General features: G+C 43.4%; 1 protein-coding gene across 1 annotated transcript in view; it reads left to right on the forward strand.

The window, feature by feature from the left end:
- Positions 1 to 23,454, forward strand: part of LOC111961798 (allograft inflammatory factor 1-like) — a 38,626-nt gene that overhangs the window by 9,607 nt on the left and 5,565 nt on the right. The window contains exons 3-5 of the mRNA XM_023984334.1: positions 4,887 to 4,953; positions 8,091 to 8,132; positions 11,505 to 11,667. Coding sequence (XP_023840102.1) covers positions 4,887 to 4,953; positions 8,091 to 8,132; positions 11,505 to 11,667 — 272 coding nt within the window. The remainder of the gene's footprint in view (positions 1 to 4,886; positions 4,954 to 8,090; positions 8,133 to 11,504; positions 11,668 to 23,454) is intronic.

Below are 23,454 nucleotides of genomic sequence, written 5' to 3' on the forward strand. Positions count from 1 at the left end.
TCACTTTTTCAATACACTGGATAAAAAGAGGTATGCCAGGTATGCCAGGTGTGCGCTCTGCCTGAAAGACATCAATTATGCCTACAAAGGGTCTCATGCTCTGCTGCTGGCACATTGTAGACAGATGTCCACAGGCAGAAAGTGTGCGATGTAATAACCTGCAGTGTAGCCCAAAGATATTGCTTTTGTTGTGTTGAACTTGACAGTACCATTTGTGAATGAGTGGGGGGGATTATAAAAAAAAAATCCCTCTGCAAACGTCATTTTTGGACAAATGTAGCCTTGTGCACTTAATTGACGTCTACTATAGTGGCCACTATAATAGAGCAAAAATGGAATGCCTGTTTGTTTCATTCTATTTCTACTTTAAGATGTTTTTTTCCCCCAAGTGCAATATTTAGATGTGTGTGGTCACAAACATTCTATTATAAAGGCTGTCATGTCTAACTGCAATATTAGTGTATTTTGTTAATCAAGACTTGAGTGTCATTTGCAGTAAAGTCTAGGCAACAAATAACATTGGATTGCTTTCTTCACATGTTTTAGTTGTGAGTTAGTTCACATTAATCACTATTTTACACACAGCGACTGTGTGTAAATCATGTAGATCATATTCTTTGTTTAATTAGTTAACCTGCATTTCCCCCTAGCAGGGATTTTTTGCATGTTTGTGCAAAACATAGTCACCTTTTTGGGCCCTCACCGGTTTGCATCCCTGATCCTTGATGTTTCTACAACTTGATTGGAGTCCACCTGTGGTAAATTCAATTGATTGGACATTATTTGGATCCCACAGTTGACAGTGCATGTCAGAGCAAAAACCAAGCCATGAGGTCTAGGGAATTATCCGTAGAGCTCCGAGACAGGATTGTGTCGAAGCACAGATCTGGCGAAGGGTACCAAAAAATGTCTGCAGCATTGAAGGTCCTCAAGGACACCGTAGCCTCCATCATTCTTAAATGGAAGAAGTTTGAATCCACCAAGACTCTTCCTAGAGCTGGCCACCCAGCCAAACTGAGCAATCGGGGGAGAAGGGCCTTGGCCAGGGAGTTGATCAAGAACCCAATGGTTATTCTGACAGAGTTCCTCTGTGGAGATGGGAGAACCTTCCAGAAGGACAATCATCTCTGCAGCACTCTACCAATCAGGCCTTTATGGTAGTGGCCAGACGGAAGCCACTCATCAGTAAAAGGCGGAAGCCACTCATCAGTAAAAGGCACATGACAGCCTGCTTGGAGTTTGCCATAAGGCACCTAAAGTCTCTCAGACCATGTGAAACAAGATTCTCTGGTCTGATGAAACCATCCCTACGGTGAAGCATCTGTAGAGATTATTTTCAGCGGCAGGGACTGGGAGACTAGTCAGGATCGAGGCAAAGATGAACGGAGCAAAGTACAGAGATTCTTAATGAAATGGATGGATGTCCTTGAGTCCAGCTAGAGCCCGGACTTCAACCCGATCGAACATCTCTGGAGAGACCTGAAAATAGCTGTGCAGCAATGCTCCTTATCCAACCTGACAGTGCTTGAGACGATATGCAGAGAAGAATGGGAGAAACTCCCCAAATACAGGTGTGCCAAGCTTTTAGTGTCATACCCAAGAAGACTCGAGGCTGTAATCGCTGCCAAAGGTGCTTCAACAAAGTACTGAGTAAAGGGTCTGAATACTTATGTCATTTTAATATTTACGTTGAAAAAATTTATTTTGACGTTTGCAAACATTTCTAAAAACCTTCTTTAGCTTTGTCATTATGGGTTATTGTGTGTAGATTTAGGTGGGGAAACTATTTAATACATTTTAGAACAAGGCTGTAACCTAACAAAATGTGGAAAGTCAAGGGGTCTGAATAGTTTTTGAATGCACTGTATACTGAACCACAACATGCAACAATTTCAAAGAGTTACAGTTCATATAAGGAAATCAGTCAATTGAAATAAATTCATTAGGACGTAATCTATGGATTTCACATGACTAGGAATATAGATCTGCATATGTTGGTCACATACCTTTTAAAAGAAAAAGGTAGGGGTGAGGATCAGAAAACCAGTCAGTATCTGTTTTGACCACCATTTGCCTCATGCAATGTGACACATCTCCTTCGCATAGAGTTGATCAGGCTATTGATTGTGGAATGTTGTCCCATTCCTCTTCAATGGCTGTGCGAAGATGCTGGATATTGGGGTGAACTGGAACATGCTGTCGTACAAGTTGATCCAGAGCATCCCAAACATGCTGAGTGAGTATGCAGGCCATGGAAGAACTGGGACATTTTCAGCTTCCAGGAATTGTGTACAGACCCGTACGACATGGGGCCGTGCATTATCATGCTGAAACGTGAGGGGATAGCGGTGGATGAATGGCACGACAATGAACCTCAGGATCTCATCACGGTATCTCTGCATTCAAATTGCCATACAAGGACAAAACTACAAGGACAAAATTACTAAATTGCACATTTTAGTGACCTTTTATTGTCCACAGCACCAGGTGCACCTGTGCAATGATAATGCTGTTTAATTAGCTTCTTGATATGCCTCACCTGTCAGGTGGCTGCATTATCTTTGCAAAGGAGAAATGCTCACTAACAGGTATGTAAACCAATTTCTGCACAGAATTTGAGAGAAATAAGCTTTTTGTAGATATGGACCATTTCTGGGATATTTTATTTCAACTCATGAAACATGGGACCAACACTTTACATGTTGCATTTATATGTTTGATCTATATGAACAAAATATAAACTCCTGTGTAAAGTGAAAAACAAATGTGAGACCGATTCCCCATGCCATGTCTCCAGGGTGTGCGTATGTGGTGGTGATGTATATCAATAGAAAGGGTATGTACAGCAGTAGTGTTATAGGTTGAGCCATGACTAGAATACAGTATATACATATAAAGTAGGTTAAACGGTATGTAAACATTAAAGTGACCAGTGTTCAATTACTCTATATAGAACAAATCGGTCTAAGGTGCAGGGTAGAGTCCCGGGTGGTAGCCAGCTAGTAACAGTGACTAAGGTTTAGGACCTGGTACTGAGCTGAGGCCGGCTAGTGGTTACTGTTTAACAGTCTGATGGCCTGGAGATAGACACCGCTTCTATCAGTCTCTCGGTCCCAGCTTTAATGCACCTGTACTGTCTCCTCCTTCTAGATGGTAGCTGGTGAACAGGCCATGGCTCAGGTGGCTGAGGTCCTTGATCTTCTTGGCCTTCCTGTGACACCGGGTGCTGTAGGTGTCCTGGAGGGCAGGCAGTGTGCCCCTGATGATACATTGGGCTGACCGCACCACGCTCTGGAGAGCCCTGCGGTTGTGGATGGTGCAATTGCCGTACCAGGCGGTGATACAGCCCAACAGGATGCTGTCAATGGTGCAGCTGTAGAAGTTTTTGAGGGTCTTAGGAACCAAGCTGAATTTCTTCAGCCTCTTGACAGCTCACTCTGTGTGAAAGGACCATTTCAGGTTGTCAGTGATGTGCACTCCGAGGAACTTGACGCTTTTGACCCTCTCCACTGCGGCCATGTGGATGGGGACGTGCTCTCTGCTGTCTCCTGTGGTTCACGATCAGCTCCTTCATTTTGTTGACGTTGAGAGAGGTTATTTTCCTGGCATCACTCCGCGAGAGCTCTCCTCCTCCCTGTAGGCTGTCTCGTCAATGTTGGTAACCCGGCCTACCACTGTTGTGTTGTCAGCAAACTTTATGATTGAGTTAGAGACGTGCATGACCACGCAGTCATTGGTGAACAGGGAGTACTGACCATGCACCCCTGTGGGGCCCCTGTGTTGAGAATCAGCGTGGCAGAGCTGTTGTTGCCTACCTTCATCGCTTGGGGTCGGCCCCTCAGTAAGTCCAGGACCCAGTTGCACAGGGAGGGATTCAGCCCTAGGGCCCTGAGCTTAGTGATGAGCTTGGATGTCACTATGGGGTTGAAGGCTGAGCTGTAGTTGATGAACAGCATTCCTACATCAGTATTTCTCTTGTCCAGGTGGGATAGGACAATGCAATGGCGATTGCGTCGTCTGTGGATCTGTTGGGGCGGTATGCGAATTGTAGTGGGTCTTTCTGCTTTCTGCCGATTCCACAGAGCTCATTATTACCGCTCACACATGAACTGTACTAACACACCTTCAGACATTAAAGGTATCTTCATCCCTTGACAACCTGAACATTGTCAGTCACAATAGTGGTCTACCTTTCTTTACTGACTCCGGTATCAGTCATTCATCCAACTTGTTTAATGAGCCCTATAGGAACGCACTCTATGGGTGGTTGCACTCTATGGGTGGTTGCATCCTAAATAGCTCCCTATTCCCTATATAGTGCACTAAAATGGGAATATGGTTCCATTTGGGAAGCAGCCTGTGTCTTTACAGACCCTTTAGACTTGGCATGGGGAATCTTTCTCACCCTGCAGATTGCTCCATTAGTTTTTCATTAACTGCCAGAAATGTCCAGAGATGTTCTCTCTTTCCTTCACCCTTGTGGCGTGTTCCATTTTACCAAGACAAAAGATTTCTGAGGAGGACATCTTTGAGGTCGAGGTGATTTCATTGTCCTGTGCTGTACTTAAGCTAATTAGCTCAAGTTTCTGACACATTGAAACCTTTTTTCAGATACATTGAAACCTGAAGTGTACACCCGTTCACTTCTTCCCACCAATCGAAAAAGCATTGGATTGGTGGAGGCATGGGATATTTGTAGTTTCCACCATATTTCTTATCCCAGTCTTTTCCTTATAAACCAGTGAAGGGAAGCCCACACTTTGGGCGGAAGAAGAGATAATTGGGAGGTAACCATGATTGTAACATTTTGTGAATCTGATGCCATGTTAGACCTGATACTCAGCAAGGATCTAAGATATATTTCTCCCCTCTTCCTATCTCCTTAGGAATACATGGAAGACCAGAAATACCGGGATGAGGAGGACCTCCTGGAAAAACTGGATTCTTTTAAAAGTAAGGAATTCTGCCAGGAAAGACCTACCCGACCTGGAATATCTGATGTATCACTGTCCTATTTTAGCTCTTAATCACAGAGGAGTGGGAGTGAGTTGCCTGTGGGGGTGTGTGTACCATATGTCAATGTGTTTGTTTGTGCTGCCATCTCATTACTGTTTAAGTGTCATTACGTGTGGGGTTGCATGGTGTTCCGTGCCAGGTCTACTTGGACAGGCAAACTAACAGCATGATAATGTAGTCGGTTATTGCTGATCTTTGTCTTTTGTGTCTGTTTTTTAGTGTTTGTGTGTTCTGTACTGATTTCTAAGCGGGTTGTGAGGCCCGACCTGTCCCCTGCAGTCCAGGCAGCAGGAATGTGGCTGCTCCACTCCTCTGGTTGTTGTTGTTGTTATATCCAGGGCTCTGGGGAGCATGTGGTTATAGGGAGTAGAATAACAGGACCAGATGAACTACCATAACACAGCATTGAGACCGGGGCTTACCTCAAAGACTCCCAGATTCCTGCCATATTACTGTCTACATTAATTAACTCTGTGTGTCGGCGTGCGTGTGTCATCGTTCAAGGAACAGGTATCAAATTTATTTATATAGCCCTTCTTACATCAGATGATATCTCAAAGTGCTGTACAGAAACCCAGCCTAAAACCCCAAACAGCAAGTAATGCAGGTGTAGAAGCACGGTGGCTAGGAAAAACTCCCTAGAAAGGTATGAGAGTTGCTAGTCAGTGTAGTGTGTGGGGTAAGTCCTAAGATTATAAACATGGGAGACCAGACCTAGATAGAGCCCCTGTATGTATTTCTCATACTCCACCGTGCAGTGCAGGAAATGGTGTATAAACATGCAGGGTCCCAGGGAGGTCCTGAGAGGATGGCTCTCCATGCTACAATCTTGTTCTAGTCTCTATGGTATCTCACTGACCCCTGACTTCCTCACCTTTGCCCCCTCGTTTCCTCCTACCTGCTGATTGGCCGCTGTGCTTCAAAGCTGGTTTCCTGTCTCAGTTTAGATCTTATGCTTCTAGATCAGAGCTCTCTCAGCCTCTGAGATGTGATTAATAACACAGGAATAATATAGAGCTATCAAAAGCTGTTACAGCAATTGTTTGGAGGCATTGTTCTTTTTTGATAGTGAGAATGAACAAAGGGGAAGGCAGCAGTCAAGAGCACAATACATAATAAACAGGAGGCTTTCCATGTAGCATCCTTCTGTCTCAGCTGAGGCTTCAAACCAACCGCTACCCACGCTCCAGGAGTTGATGTCTCTCTCAAACAAATATGTCTGTCAGAACAAACTCCTGACCATGGAGAGAAGAAAGGGAGGGAAAGAGAGGTGAGAAAGGGGTGGGGAAGAAAGCGAAACAATGTGTGATTCTCAGTCCTTGCCCTTAAGCACACAGCCAAGCCCGAAAAGGTGAATAGGAGGGCACAGGGAAAAGGGGGAGCGGGATGTCCTCAGAGAGGATAAGCTACTTCACTCTCCTTTTGGAACATTGAGGAATGTAGGAGAAGAGGAAGAAGATACTTGTTTAATTGAGACTATCAGTGTGTGGATGGATGATTTACAGAGGGATTTAGGACGAGGCCAACTCACAGAGCAGTGTTTAGGTGGGAGGCGGGAACTGGAGGGGCCCTCCTCAGAAGTTACGTGCAGGGTCAGCATTGTCCCCCTACTACTTACTGATAAAGTATCAGGCTACTTTATGAAGGATCTCTGACCTATACTCACCAGACAGTTTATTAGGTACACCACCCGTTCCCGAAAATGGATCGCTCCTACAGACAGTGAGTCACGTGGTCGTGGCTTGCTTTATAAAGCAGGCAGACGGGCATCAAGGTATTCAGTTACTGTTCGATTGAACGTTAGAATGGACAAAATCGTACTAATCGACTTTGAACGTGGTAGGATTGTCGGTGCCAGGCGCGCCAGATCCAGTATCTCAGAAACAGCCGCACTCCACGGCTTTTCACCTAGAGGCCTTCACAGGCCCAAAAAGTTGGACCTGTTCCAAAATGGACTTGGGGCTTTCCCATCTGGACCTGATTATTTATGTGTGTGTGTGTGTGTGTGTGTATATGAATGATCAGTTCCGAACAGACCCGAGAACAACTCGACCCATTCTGTATAGACCTGGTCGGATGCAAACCCCTTCCGATCTGGGGAGAAGCAGCAGAAAAGTCAATTTTTAAGCTACTTTATTAACCAGAGCTGATAAAGCGCGAGGGAAAGGAGGTAGAGCGGTGACCCTCTCTAGCAGGGGCCGTGCTACTGTGAGTGACACAGGGAGGAGGGAGGGAGAGACGGTAACCAACCAAGCTGACTCCCGCTATAGTAGACTAATCGCTGCCTTACCTCGGGTTATTTATCATCCAATATGGTTATGTAGTACCTGTCTTGACTGCATTAAACCGGGATACTTCAGAATTTTGGCCATGAGGACCTTTGTCTACTTCCCCAGAGTCAGATTAACTATTGGATACCATTTGTATATCTCTGTCCAGTATGAAGGAAGTTAGAGGTTGTTTTGCGAGCCAATGCTAACTAGCGTCAGAGCAATGACTGGAAGTCAATGGGTATCTGCTAGCATGTACCCATGGACTTCCAGTCATTGCGCTAATGCTAGTTAGCAATGACTAGTTAGCAATTACGCTAGTGCTAGTTAGCAACTTCCTTCAAACTGCACGCAGAGACATAAAAATGGTATCCACACGTTCATCTTACTCTGGGGAACTAGATAAAGGGCCTCATTGCCAATCCCCTTAGCATCCCTTTAAGATAACTAGCTAGCTAGGCTAATTGAGGCTGCATGCACTTTCTCATCATTTTAAAAATGTATTATATGTTTTTGCTTTGTCATGTGGGGTATTGTGTGTAGATTGATGAAAATAATAAAATATTTGATAAATTTTCTAGAATAAGGCTGTAATGTGAAAAAGTGAAGGGGTCTGAATACTTTGAATGCTGTGTGTGTGTGTGTTACTGTATATATTAGGTGTTATATGGTGTGTTTGAGAATGTTATGGTGTGTGTTGTCTGATGTAGGTGTGTTGTTTGTGTCTCTCTGGAGGGTATGAGGGGGTGTTACATTGATTCACCACACTCCTTATTTAGTCCGCTGTGTGTTTTTGTTTTGCAGACAAATATGCAGAGTTTGACCTGAACGACCAGGGAGAGATTGGTAAGTAGTGGAACCAGCAAGCAGCCAGGTGCTCAGCAGTGATACACAACTGCAGTCCTTCAGTCATAAGGATAATTTACCTGTGTGTGTGAGATATCACTGAGCAGTAGTTAAGACGAATGTTCCCTCTAAGCTGTGCGCAGTAGCCCAGAGACTGCCCGCATCTCCCGGATTGCCGTACAGAAATATCAGCCCAGAGAAACGTGAGATTGAACTTCACTCAACTTTCTAGAGTAGTGGTCACCGAGGCCATCAGACTGTTAAACAGCCATCAATAACATAGAGGCTGCTGCCAACATACAGACTGAAATCACTGGCCACTTTTAATAAATTGATTTAATAAAGGTATCACTAGTCACTTTAAATTATGCCACTTTAATAATGTTTACATATCCTATATTACTCATCTCATATGTATATACTGTATTTTATACCATCTATTGCATCTTGCATATGCCGCTCGGCCATCGCTCATCCATATTAATATGTACATATTCTGATTCCAATCCTTTACATTGTGTGTGTATATAAGGTAGTCGTTGTGAATTTGTTAGATATCACTGCAATGTCGGAACTAGAAGCACAAGCATTTCACTACACTCGCATTAATATCTGCAAACCATGTGTATGTGACCAATAAAATTTGATTTGATCGACTGGTCGATCTCTGGCGTTCTTGCCTTGTTCCTATTTTTAATTTTTAGTTTCGGGCTGTTGGCAGTAGATGCACCTGATTTCACCTGCCCTGCGCGCCGGGTAGGAAAACACATTTCATGTGTGTGAGGGTACAAACACTGCCTTCCCGGCGGGCCTAGAGAGCAAATCAAGTTCACTGTAGGCCTACTGCTGGCCAATCGGATGGCTCAGAATACTGTGTCTGCAGTAACGTAGCAGGCATAAAATAAAGCTACAGCAGGCCTCTCGAGTTGCGAAGCGGTCTAAGAGTCGTTGAGGCGTCACTACAGACCCAGGTTCGATCCCAGGCTGTGTCACAACCGGCCGTGACCGTGAGTCCCATAGGGCGGCGCATAATTGACCTAGCGTCGTCCGGGTTAGGGGCTTTACTAGGCTCATCGCACTCTAGTGACTCCTTGTGGCGGGTTAAGCGGACAGGTGTTAAGTAGCAAGGTTTGGCGGGTCATGTTTCAGAGGACACATGGCTCAACCTTCGCATCACCCGAGCCTTTGGGTTGTTGCAGCGATGAGACAAGATTCGCAATTGGATATCACGAAAAAGAGAAATAAAGCTACAGCAAAGTTAATACTTTGAGATTTCAAAAATGTTTAAAACCATTACTAGAGAGAATGTCAACAGATACAGCAAAGAGCTGCTGTTTTTATGAGTGAGTTAATTTTTAAGTTCTTACTCAGCACTGTGAACTTTGTATTCAACACTTTTTTATAAGCCATAAAATGCGCATTCTTCCTATTTCCACCCAGCGCTACAACAAGCGGTAAGGAATGAGTAGGAAAGTGTATTTATAGGCCTGCGTTGTTGTTAGCAGCTTGGGTCTTTTGATATCGTGATGTATTTCACTTTTACTGTTCATAGGATTAACATGAATTTGTGCATGAGGCAGAAATAATGCGGTACGACTCAATTTTCCCTATCAGCTGGAAGACGGTGTCCCTTTTTGGTCAGTGTCAGTGGAGGAAAGGGAGAGCGGAGGGATGTTGAGGCGGACCCTCAGTCTGCTGCGCTCTCCCTCCGCTGAGACTGACCATCAGATGCAGGCACCATCTGCTCAGTAAAATAAGAAGCAAATTATTTAAATGTATGCTCGCTCAGCTGTGCCTCACAAATAATTCAGCAACAGATCTATTACCGGTGTGATCATAAAGCCTTCCTCAAATTTGGAAATATATATATTTTTAAATGTCCCGAACAGCAATGCTTTGGCAGGGCAATTCAAGCAAAGCCAATATGCAGTGATAATGTATTGGGCCTATAGCTTACTGCACAAACCTCATTGCTACAGTTCTGTTTTTAATTGGTTAATGTTACATAATTTTACGTTTTTTTTTTTGTCATGTACCTGAGCGGTAGGTCTTGGCTTGCGTTTTGACTCTGATCTTGACAGCGACCACTTCTATAGTTTTCGCTGTTAACACTATCAACGTTTCTCTTTACTGTGGCAATTGTAATCAAATCAATGCAATATTAGCCACTTTCAATGCAACTTACCAGAACAAACTATGTAAGAGATTTTGTTGTAGGCAGAATGCATTGGAGTAGAATTCTATTGCATTGACATGTAATACTCAGCCCATACTCTACACAGACTGGTGCGGCAAAAACAATGAGCAACAGTAGGCCTATATGTAAATAGACCATTGCCATATATGGATCTGTGCCATTTACTTTGAACTGGACTGTGTTTACAGCATGAGCGGTCGTAAATAAATGTGCTTGTTTTGAGATCAAAGCGCGAGCTGCATGTAGCCACATATGCACATGTTGTTCATATCCTTTGCTAGGTAGTGAGTTATTAGCCAGTTAGATCATTTATTGTCAGCAATAGGAGAGTGATTGCTTCCTACAAGAGTACCAAACGTGTGCATTTCTAGGCATCTTTGAAAAGCGAGTCCGGTAAAGAGCTTTTTTTTTGTCTTAAAGGGCGGTTTTGTATTTTGAGACTAGCTTTAATAAGTAGCTAATAGGCAGAGGGTAGCATAATTTGTCTGATTTTCTAATAATGGTATGGGAATAACAATGCATTTTATTTTGTAAAGTAGTTTCTTGCATCAAACAGCACATTTTCAGTCACCTCCTTGTCTGAAGGACAAGTGGATTAATGTCAAGCCCTGTATGTTTTGTTTTTTTCAAAAGTCTCATGGAATGTTGGCCTACATTGAACACCACACATTGGCTGCTACTGTTGGCTGAATGCTAGAACAGCTATTTCTATGTTAAAATGTTATTGGATGCATTTTCTCCATAGTTTTTTATGGTAGGCCACTCTGGTAGGTCTACATTATGATAAAGTAGCCTACTTGGCCACTGTTAAAACTGTAACTTAAAGTGGTACAACCTCGGTGTTCACAGTATACGTGCACTGGAAGTTGCACAGAATTTCTACAACGTTCAAGTTTGTGCTCAGCAGACCTGAAATTTGCTCAGTGCCGGAAAAAAATATGAGGGAACATTGGTTAATACCTCAGTGTGTTGTCTGTATTGGATGAACTAGAGGTCTATAAGGGGTTCATTAGTCACCATTGTGTCCACTAGAAAGGTGATACTGTAGTTGACCTACTGGCCTTGAAAACAGGTGTCAGGCAAGCACATTTGGCTGCTTGCGTATGTGTATTTGCCAGGTGTTGTGTGTGTCGTTCTCGTTTGTGTGTTAACCATTCTCCTGTGTTTTCCTCCAGATATGATGGGTCTGAAGAGGATGATGGAGAAGCTGGGTGTTCCTAAGACCCACCTGGAGATGAAGAAGATGATCTCTGAGGTGACCGAAGGCATCAGCGACAGCATCAACTACAGAGACTTCGTCAAGATGATGCTGGGCAAGCGCTCGGCCGTTCTCAAACTGTGAGTGTTTGTGGTGTGGGTCTGTTGTGGTGTATTGGGTTGGTGTGTGTGCGGCACCTGTCGCCGACATATGTGCTTTGTATTGCGTCATGTTTCATTGGCATCTGTTTTTCTTCAGTGTGGGTGTGTGAGTGACCAAATGCATTGTTACCTACAATATGTCTCGGTTGATGTTCTTTGTATTTCGGCGTGTGTGTTGTCACGATACCAGAACTTTGACTTCAATACCGAAACCACGTTTAGTATCACAATACTCAATACCATCACGATACTTGATACCACAAAATAAAAGAAGGCATATTAGCCTAATTCACACAATGGCACTTGATCCAGAGAGAGAAACTCAGTTACTGCTCTGTTCAATCGTTGGGCATGTTGAGTTCAATATCATTAGATTTAAACATTATGTGCTTTTAGAGACAGCCATGTATGCATTAATGAATCATTACACAATCAGACAGTCAATTTGACTTTTTACCAATCTAACTACAAAAATGACAATGGCAATCATTTATTTGAACTGTAAATCTCTATTGATAAACTGGGTATATCAAAATGTAGCCTAGGTCTATTCACAATACAGGTGAATGCGTATTATTCAATAGGAGTGTGTGCATGCATTGAGTTATTGAGCTTGTTTTAGCTGATTTCATTGGTCAACAGATTACAAACAATCCCTTCCATTTAGGACTTATTTTATTGGCTGCTGCTAGGAGAACATATTATTTTATTGGCTGCTGCTAGGAGAACATATTATTTTATTGGCTGCTGCTAGGAGAACATTTTACTGTACTGATCAACAACATTTGCAATGAAGTGTGCTCTGTCTCTTTTAGCTCCTTAGACTCTTGTGAATTGGCTTTTATGGATAGGGATAAATTGAAATGTTTCTTACGGAATAAATATGCCTTGAGCAAGGCACTTAAACCTAATTGCTCCTCTAAGTCGCTCTGGATAAGAGTGTCTGCTAAATGACTAAAATGTGAAATGAAAGCATATGCATAACCATGGTAGGAATTTAAAGGGAACAGTTTGGATATTATGGAAAAAGTATTTGACTAAAGGTGAGGACACAACAGTTCACCTAACACAAGACTGAATCCAAACATTACACTGTTGATTTTATGTGCATTATAATTTACTGTACTATTCGCCACATTTGCTGATAACGTAATCTGAAAATATCTGAATGCATTCAGTAACATGATAAGATTCTTGGAAATGTGGGGTAGGTGCAACATAAGACAAACTTACACGGGTTTGAGTGTGAGGTCTAACTGGTGTTTCCATGTGACACATCTCTCAAGTGTGCACAGTTCCTAAGTCATTTCAAGGCACTTTTGTGACTCAGAGTTTTCAACTATAAGTGGCTTTTTTTATTTTATTTTTTGCTTTCCTAGCTGTGCCGTTGAACTAGAGCAAGTACATGCAGTTGTTTTGTTTGGAACACAGCCCTGCATGTCTGCCTTTACACAATTACTTCTGTTTACGCAATCCAAAAACGGGCCATTTATATATCACAATCTGGGTCAGGTGGGCATAATTTGAAAGCTTGTTCTATTGCCAACATGACTAGCTAAATTATTGATTACAATCTTAGTGTTAGACTTTCACAAGGCAATTCAGAGAGACAGATTGTAATATGGTGCGCATAGAATGGAGTCATGAGTACAAATGGGCTTATTCTTTTCAGGGTATTATGTCATCTTCTAACTGTACATTCAACGTATACATCGTAAATGTTGACGCTGTATATTACATTAGTTTTATGATATGGAAATGTGAAGTGCACATTTGGACTCGTGGGTCTTTGGCTTCCTTGTATGACAACAAAACGGTATTTATTATAATCCTCAATGTCTTTCAAATACATTGAGCCTTTGTAATTTACAGCATTTACCTCACTCGGGCAACAGAACACTTGCAGAAGTCAGGGATTTTTCTGCCATTGTAATCCATTAATATATTATGATAACATGTTTCTACATTTTTGGGATGGAAAAACATGAAGTATAAACTTAAACGACTAAAACAGATATAAAGTATGTAAAAAAGACAATGAATCTATATTTTCTATAAAATAATAGAGAACTAACAATCACCAAAATAAAAGCTAGACAGTCAGGGAGAATAAATATAAAAAAATGTAAACAATGGATTTAGCAGAATTAATTTTGTTCTTATGTTTGAGCAAAAGAACACAGCATTATCCATGACAGAATATGTAGAATTGCAGGAAATTAGCTTTAAAACTGCTAAATTTTCTCTCTGCTCCATGGAGAATTTTGTAGAATTGTAGGAAATTGCTTGAAAATTCAAAATTTTCTCTACAGTGCCAAGATGGGGGGCCTCCTAAAATGTTCTCTAAAATGTAGCTGCGCCGACAGCCAACCGCACTCATTGCCATGCCATCTGCCACGTCCACCACCTAAGCCCCTTTTTGATCTTGAAATAAAACCTTGAAGTTAGTTGCCCAATTAACTGGAGGGATGGGGGCAACTTCTTGTCACACGCATTGCTAAATTTCAGAACCGCTGTCAGTCAAAACCCATGCAGAGCTGTGAAGCAGAGAACCTGTGAGCTCTGACATCATGTACAGTACATTCGGAAAGTATTCAGACCCCTTCACTTTTTCCACATTTTGTTACGTTACAGCCTTTCTCTAAAATATATATATATTTTTTAACTGTTTATTAGAGATCTTTGCAAATATCACATTTACATAAGAATTCAGACCCTTTACTCAGTACTTTGTTGAAGCACCTTTGGCAGCAATTACAGCCTCAAGTCTTCTTGGGTATGATGCTACAAGCTTGGCACACCTGTATTTGGGAGTTTCTCACATTCTTCTCTGCAGATCCTCTCAAGCACTGTCAGGTTGGATGGGGAGCTTCGCTGCACAGCTATTTTCAGGTCTCTCCGGAGATGTTCGATCGGGTTGAAGTCCGGGCTCTGGCTGGGCCACTCAAGGATATTCAGAGACTTGTCCCAAAGCCACTCCTGCATTGTCTTCAAATCAAATTTTATTTGTCACATACACATGGTTAGCAGATGTTAATGCGAGTGTAGCGAAATGCTTGTGCTTCTAGTTCCGACAATGCAGTAATAACCAACGAGTAATCTAACCTAACAATTCCACAACTACTACCTTATACACACACAAGTGTAAAGGGATAAAGAATATGTACATAAAGATATATGAATGAGTGATGGTACAGAACGGCATAGGCAAGATGCAGTAGATGGTATCGAGTACAGTATATACATATGAGATGAGTAATGTAGGGTATATAAACATAAAGTGGCATAGTTTAAAGTGGCTAGTGATACATGTATTACATAAAGATGGCAAGATGCAGTAGATGATACAGAGTACAGTATATACATATACATATGAGATGAGTAATGTAGGGTATGTAAACATTATATTAAGTGGCATTGTTTAAAGTGGCTAGTGATACATTTTTACATACATTTCCATCAATTCCATTTTAAAGTGGCTGGAGTTGAGTCAGTATGTTGGCAGTGGCCACTAAATATTAGTGGTGGCTGTTTAACGTCTGATGGCCTTGAGATAGAAGCTGTTTTTCAGTCTCTCGGTCCCTGCTTTGATGCACCTGTACTGACCTCGCCTTCTGGATGATAGCGGGTGAACAGGCAGTGGCTTGGGTGGTTGTTGTCCTTGTGATCTTTATGGCTTCCTGTGACATCGGGTGGTGTAGGTGTCCTGAGGGGCAGGTAGTTTGCCCCCGGTGATGCGTTGTGCAGACCTCACTACCTCTGGAGAGCCTTACGGTTGTGGGCGGAGCAGTTGCCGTACCAGGCGGTGATACAGCCCGACAGGATGCTCTCGATTGTGCATCTGTAGAAGTTTGTGAGTGCTTTTTGGTGACAAGCCAAATTTCTTCAGCCTCCTGAGGTTGAAGAGGCGCTGCTGCGCCTTCTTCACAACACTGTCTGTGTGGGTGGACCAATTCAGTTTGTCTGTGATGTGTACGCCGAGGAACTTAACTTACTACCCTCTCCACTACTGTCCGTCGATGTAGATAGGGGGGTGTCCCTCTGCTGTTTCCTGAAGTCCACAATCATCTGTTTTGTTGACGTTGAGTGTGAGGTTATTTTCCTGACACACACTCCGAGGGCCCTCACCTCTCCCTGTGGCCGTCTCGTCGTTGTTGGTAATCAAGCCTACCACTGTAGTGTCGTCCGCAACTTGATGATTGAGTTGGAGGCGTGCATGGCCACGCAGTCGTGGGTGAACAGGGAGTACAGGAGAGGGCTCAGAACGCACCCTTGTGGGGCCCAGTGTTGAGGATCAGCGGGGTGGAGATGTTGTTACCTACCTCACCACCTGGGGGCGGCCCGTCAGGAAGTCCAGTACCCAGTTGCACAGGGCGGGGTCGAGACCCAGGGTCTCGAGCTTGATGATGAGTTTGGAGGGTACTATGGTGTTAAATGCTGAGCTGTAGTCGATGAACAGCATTCTCACATAGGTATTCCTCTTGTCCAGATGGGTTAGGGCAGTGTGGTTGCGATTGCGTCGTCTGTGGACCTATTGGGTCGGTAAGCAAATTGGAGTGGGTCTAGGGTGTCAGGTAGGGTGGAGGTGATATGGCTGTCTTGGCTGTGTGCTTAGGGTTGTTGTCCTGTTGGAAGGTGAACTTTCGCCCCAGTCTGAGGTCCTGAGTGCTCTGGAGCAGGTTTTTATTAAGGATCTCTCTGTACTTTGCGCCGTTCATCTTTCCCTCGACTAGTCTCCCAGTCCCTACTGCTGAAAAACATTCCCACAGCATGATGCTGCCAACCATGCTTCACCGTAGGGATGGTATTGGCCAGGTGATAAGAGGTGCCTACTTTCCTCCAGACGTGGCGCTTGGCATTCAGGCCAAAGAGTTGAATCTTGGTTTCATCAGACCAGAGTATCTTATTTCACATGAGTCCTTTAGGCAAACTCCAAACGGGTGTCATGTGCCTTTTACTGAGGAGTGGCTTCCGTCTGGCCACTCTACCATAAAGGCCTGATTTGGTGGAGTGCTACAGAGATGGTTGTTCTTCTGGAAGGTTCTCCCATCTCCACAGAGGAACTCTGGAGCTCTGTAAGAGTGATTATCGGCTTCTTGGTCACCTCCCTGACCAAGACCCTTCTTCCCCGACTGCTCAGTGGCTGGGCGGCCAGCTCTAGGAAGAGTCTTGGTTGTTTCAAACTTATTCCATCGACAGGTGTGTGCCTTTCCAAATCATGTCCAATCAATTGAATTTACCACAGGTGGAGGAGAGGGTGATGAAGAAGTTGATTCATTTTTGGTAGCCTACAGTCAAAGCTGGGAGCTACTGTTATCGTCTTGCATTGTAAATGTGGTCTAGAATGTATGAACATTGTTTTGCAAATAGTCATGCATGCCGTGTTGCATTATTCAAGTGTGTTAACTTCTCTGGGATATGTGGGACGCTAACGTCCCACTTGGCCAAAAAGCCAGTAAAAATGCAGAGCGCCAAATTCAAATACAGTGGGGAGAACAAATCGGCACACTGCCGATTATTTTTTTATTTTATTTTATTTTTGCAGGTTTTCCTACTTACAAAGCATGTAGAGGTTTGTAATTTTTTTATCATAGGTACACTTCAACTGTGAGAGACGGAAACTACAAAAATCTAGAAAATCACATTGTATGATTTTTAAGTAATTAATTTGCATTGTGTCTCATACTGCCCCTGCAGCCATATTCTTATGAAGTTAACCAGGCAAATCTCTAAAATAATCTCAAATGCACAAATCGTCATCAGGAGGAAACAAAACTGTTCTCCACTGATCCTTACACTCTTTCTTTGTTTGTCTCTAGCTCGCGCTCGTGCTCTCTCCTCCATCCTTCCGCAGTAGGAGTGAGGACCCTGTCCTAATTGAACTAGATGGTGTAATTATCCATGTTCACCTCCTGATGAACCTCTTGCCGGAAGGGAGGGGTGAGGACGGTTCAGAAAGTTATAGCCTAATAAGTTAGCCTATTTATTCTGACTGATATATTAGACATGTTTGAGTGTTTATTATATAGAGGGGAAGTCACTGAATTCCATACTGTTGCCTTATTCAAGGGGACTAACCAGATGTTGGCCTTGAATCTCGCTCTCTCTCATGCGATGTGCAATTGTCCACCTTCCTCTCCATTAAGAGTGAATTAGATAGGGCCTCATTCACTGCCCTAAGAGAGAAAAAAGACAAATGTTGCTTAGCTCTATTCTCTGAGTGATTTGAGAAAAGCACCCCACTCTTTTCAAAAACCTTTCCCCCGCTCCAGCCTTTAATGCATGCATCTGATTGGACGTTGTCCAAGTTAGCCACAGCGATCTACAACATCTCTTGTTTTATTATATTATGTAGTTTCTCCTGGGACGGAGAGAGAGATTGGAAAGCTGAGTGAGTGAGGGATTTGTGGGCAGAAAACAAGAGCTATTATATGGTTGGTAAACTGTTTTTTTTTTTTCTTTCCCAGGCCTATTTTCCAAGTCCAGTCCTATTGTTTCTTGGCTTGGCCGTTTGAGTGCCAGAGTAAACTAACCACACATTTGGCTTCACACGCACACAGACACACAGCATATTATTTATATCCTGTAGTTAGTTACACAGACATTAACATAAATGTTTCTCACATTTTAGTTTACATTCCAAGTGTATTTAGACACCAGGTGAGAAATAGCACAAGCGGTGAAATCCCTGTGCGGCCAAACCCTCCCCTAACCCGGACGACGCTGGGCCAATTGTGCACCGCCCCATGGGTCTCCCGGTCGCGGCCGGCTGCGACAGAGCCTGGACTCGAACCAGGATCTCTAGTGGCACAGCGATGCAGTGCTGTAGACCACTGCACCACTCGGCATGTAAAACGTTTCATGCTTTGCAAGAAGAATGATTTCCCTAATAATCCTGTTTACATGGACACATCTGAAATCAAGCTACTGATGGGACTTGTGATAAATGCAGAAAATCACCAATCAAAATAAACGTTCTACCACAGTGACCATGGTATTTTTGAGAATACTATTTAATTCGGAGTTCGGACTTATAACGTTTTTGTGAAAACTATAAGATGCATATTTTCAGTTTTTCCGAACACACTTCACTGGCGCTAAAGAGGGAGGCTCGCTCGGCTGGTGCTGACACATGCACAGATCAAATACACCGCTGGAAACGCTGTTTAAGGTATACACGTGTCCTAATCATTTGAATGATTGCTCAGAAAACCAGGTGTTTTAATTGACGTGTGCTTACTTTGATTTAAAACTACACACCAATTAAGATAAACAGAGTAAGGTGTTTACAAGATTATTGCCATAATCAGTTTAATATCGAATTCATACTGAGCATTTATTTATTTTTTTATTTAACCTTTATTTAACCAGGTAGGCAAATTGAGAACACGTTCTCATTTACAATTGCGACCTGGCCAAGATAAAGCAAAGCAGTTCGACACATACAACAACACATAGTTACACATGGAGTAAAACAAACATATAGTCAATAATACAGTGAAAAAAAATAAGTCTATATACAATGTGAGCAAGTGAGGTGAGATAAGGGAGGTGAAGGCAAACAAATATATGTATAAATAAATAAAATAAATAAATAAAAATATAAAAGGCCATGGAGGTGAAGTGAATACAACACAGCAAGTAAAATAAAACTAAAAAAAAAACTGGAATGGTTGGTTTGCAGCGGAAGAAAGTGCAAAGTAGAGACAGAAAATAATGGGGTGCAAAGGAGCAAAATAAATTAATAAAATAAATACAGTAGGTAAAGAGGTAGTTGTTTGGGCTAAATTGTAGATGGGTTATGTACAGGTGCAGTAATCTATGAGCTGCTCTGACAGCTGGTGCTTAAAGCTAGTGAGGGAGATAGGTGTTTCCAATTTCAGAGATTTTTGTAGTTCGTTCCAGTCATTGGCAGCAGAGAACTGGAAGGAGAGGCGTCCAAAGGAAGAATTGGTTTTGGGGGTGACTAGAGAGATATACCTGCTGGAGCCGTGCTACAGATAGGTGCTGCTAATGGTGCCAGCGAGCAGAGATAAGGGGGGACTTTACTGCAGGGTGCTTGTAGATGACCTGGAACGCAGCTGGTTTGGGACGAGTATGGAGCGAGGGCTCAGCGCACGAGAGTGGTAAAGGTTCGCAGTGGGTGTGGGTAAGTATATGGGGCTTTGGTGACAAAACGGATGGCACTGTGATCGACTGCATCCATTTATTGAGTAGGGTTTGGAGAGCATTATTGTAAATGACATCAACCGAAGGTCGAGGTATTAGGTAGGATGGTCAGATTTACAAGGGTAGTGTTTGGCAGATGAGTAGAAGGATGTTTGTTGGCGGAAGTTGAAGCAATCTGATTTGACTTGATTGAGATGTCTGAGTTGTATGTCGTGGAGGAGAGTTGACAGTCGTAATTCAGGCACTGGTATTTGTGTTGTCACGATATTTAAGTCAGAACAGTCCAAAGTTACGTGGATGGTTGCGACAGGCGGGACAGGGGGCAGGCAGCGATCGGCTTAAAGATAGCTATGCCAATATGGTTTCATGACTCCTGTAATTTAAGTAGCAACGTTGGAGCCCCGGATGGAGAGTTTTGAATGCATTGAATGCGTGGATGAGTTAACACGTGTCGAAAAGAAGGGCCGAAGTTCAGAATAGTGTCGTCTTGCGTAGAGGTGGTTAGAGAAATCATCCAGCAGCAGAGCGAAATCATGATGTTATAGAGAAGAGAGTCGGTCCAGAATTGACCCCTGTGGCACCCCATAGAGAGCGAGGCCGGACAAAATAGACCTCGATTTACATGTTTGAGCGCAACAGACGATCAGAGGAGGTTGAGACGAGACGAAGGGGCTCATTAGAGCAAACAAGGCTGTCGAAGTCTGCCATGAGGTGTGTTGATTGACAGAGTCAAAAGCTCTTGGAGGTCAATTGATATGGATGCACATAATTTTTTCTATCTGGTGGCGATTCAGAGTCTGTGGTTATGAACCATAGAAGCGTGGCTGGAGGTTGCCACCCATGGACAGCTCTGAAACCAGATTTTGCATAGCGGAGAAGGTGTGGTGGGTTCGAATGGTCGGTAATTCTATTTGTTGACTTGGCTTTCGAAGACTTAGAAAGCGGCAGGTAGGATAGATATAAACGCGTCTGTAGAGTTAGGTCAAGTGGAGTCCCTTTTGAAGATACGAGGGAAGGGGATAGCCGCAGGCTGTTCCAATTAGATTGGACGACACGAAAGAGGTATGAAGAGGTAGTAATAGAGGGGTGGCAAAATTTCAGCAGATATATTGGTAGAAAGAAGAGGTCAGTTAATCTAGCCGGTGATTGTTAGGGGTCGATGCTTTAGCAGGTCAAGTGTTAGGACATCAGCTACTGTATTTGTGAGGAAGAGTAGAGAATGGGGGAAGCTTGGGCAGAGTAGAGGGGGAGGCAGTGCTTTTGTACCGGGCTAGGAGGCAGCCAGATTGGAAAGCATTGGGAGCTCGGTGGAACCAATGGCTGTTATTTGAATTCTTCAATTATACGAATTGATTTGTCGGGTTTGGTGACAGTGTTTCTATTTCAAGCGGTTGGAAGCGTGGAGGAGGTGTTCTTGTATCTCATGTACTTTTCGTGTCGCCAGAACTACTTTTGTGAAATTGTGTGTTGGAGGTAAGCAAAGTTTCGCTTGTGAAAAGTAGGCTTGGCTGGTGTTCTAACGCCTGGTGTTATATGTCGGTTTTCTGGTTCCCTTGAGCTAAGTGTGCATATCTACGGGGGCTGTTTCGATGCTAATGAGAACGCATAGGGATGTTTTTGATTGTAGTGGTGAAGGGCAAGTCAGGTCATGTGAGAGAACCAAGGGCTATATCTGTGTTCTGGTTCTGAATTTTCTTGAATGGGGATGCTTATTCAAGATGGTGAGGAAGGCATTTTTTAAAAAAAAAGATCCAGGCATCCTCTACTGACGGGATGAGATCGATATCCCTTCCAGGATACCCGGAGGTAGATTAGAAGCCTGCTCGCTGAAGTGGTTTCAGGAGCGTTTGACAGTGATGAGTGGAGGTCGTTTGACCGCTGACCATTAGGTACAGGCAATGAGGCAGTGTCGCTGAGATCGGTTGGTTTTGAAACAGCAGGAGGTGTATTTGGAGGGCAAGTTTGTTAGGATTGATATCTATGAGGGTCAGCACGAGTTTACGGAAATTGGGGTGTACTGGTAGTGTTCATTTGATTAATTTGTGTGAGATTGAGGGCATCATAGCTTAGATTTGTAGGGTGGCTGGGGTTTTGAAGCATGTTCAAGATTTAGGTCGCCTAGCGCACGAACTCTGAAGATAGATGGGGGGCAATCAGTTCACATATAGTGTCCAGAGCACAGCTGGGGGCAGAGGGTGGTCTATAGCAGGCGCCACACAGGTTGAGAGACTTGTTATTTAGAGAGGTGGATTTTTTTAAAAGTAGAAGTTAAATTGTTTGGGAACAACCTGGATAGTAAGACAGAACTCTGCAGGCAGTCTTTGCAGTAGATTAGCAACACCAGCCCCTTCTTGGCGTTCTAGTCTTGTCTGAAAATTCTTGTAATTGGGGAATGAAAATATCAGAGTTTTTGGTGGTCTTTCTAAGCCAGGATTCAGACACGGCTAAAACATCCGGGTTTGGCAGAGTGTGCTTAAAGAGTGAACACCAAGCAAGCTTTAGGGAGGAGGCTTCTAATGTTAACATGCATGAAGCCAAGGCTATTACGGTTACAGAAGTCATCAAAAGAGTAGCGCTGGGGATAGGAAGTGGAGCCAGGTCATGACAAGGGCTGACTGATTCACTCTCTACATACCAGAGGACAGAGGAGGAGTAGGATAAGGGTACGGCTAAAAGCTATGAGGAATTGGTCGCCTAGAGCTCTGAGAGCAGAGAGTAAGAGGAGGTTTCTGGGGCGATAAAATAGTTTAAAGGAATAATGTACAGACAAGGTATGGTAGGATGTGAATACAGTGGAGGTAGACTAGGTATTTGAGTGATGATGAGAGAGATATGTGTCTCTAGAAACATCATTGAAACCAGGTGATGTCATCGCATATGTGGGTGGTGGAACTGAGAGGTTGGATATGGTAATGTGAACAGGCTAGAATCTCTACAGTGAAATAAGCCAATAAACTTAACCAGACAGCAATGGACAAGGCATATTTACATTAAGGAGAGGCATGCTCTAAGGTATACGAGAGTCTGTGCGTAGTGTTATTCGGGTCTGTTGTAGAGGAGTCTGGCTGTGAGCAAGGGGTTAGTGAATGTTTTTTTTATTTTTTTTTTTTCCAATTTCATTCAAGGATCGTCTCTCTGGTAAATAAATTTGCTCCGTTCCATGTGGTCCTTTCCTTCGATCCTGTACTATCTCCATCTCGGCTGAAACATCCGGCACTATTCTGAGCCATTTGTGCAGGTTTTGTCTCACAGACGTGATGGCTGTTGGCAATTTGGTGTTGTTCAGGGCTTCATCATGACCAGTAGAATCTTGTTTTCATGGTTGAGAAGTCCGTTTAGGGGGGGCCTTTTTGGCAGACTCGTACAAGTGGCTGCATGTGCCTTCTGGAGTGGTGTGTTAGGTAAGGTGGCTTGTCCGAGTCTGCACGGTTGTAATCATAAAGGTCGATGATTGGTGTTTGGGAGTGTGGCGAGGATGGTTGCCTTTTGACGGAAAGCGGGGGTTTTTTTTTTCTTTCTCTCTTTCTCTCTTCTTCCCCATCTACTCCACGGGAGGAATTTTGAGCTTGGTGGGCTGTAGAGTGACCATTGGAAAAA

The sequence above is a fragment of the Salvelinus sp. IW2-2015 genome, linkage group LG4q.1:29 (genome assembly GCF_002910315.2).
Source record: "Salvelinus sp. IW2-2015 linkage group LG4q.1:29, ASM291031v2, whole genome shotgun sequence".
Taxonomy (NCBI): Eukaryota; Metazoa; Chordata; class Actinopteri; order Salmoniformes; family Salmonidae; genus Salvelinus; species Salvelinus sp. IW2-2015.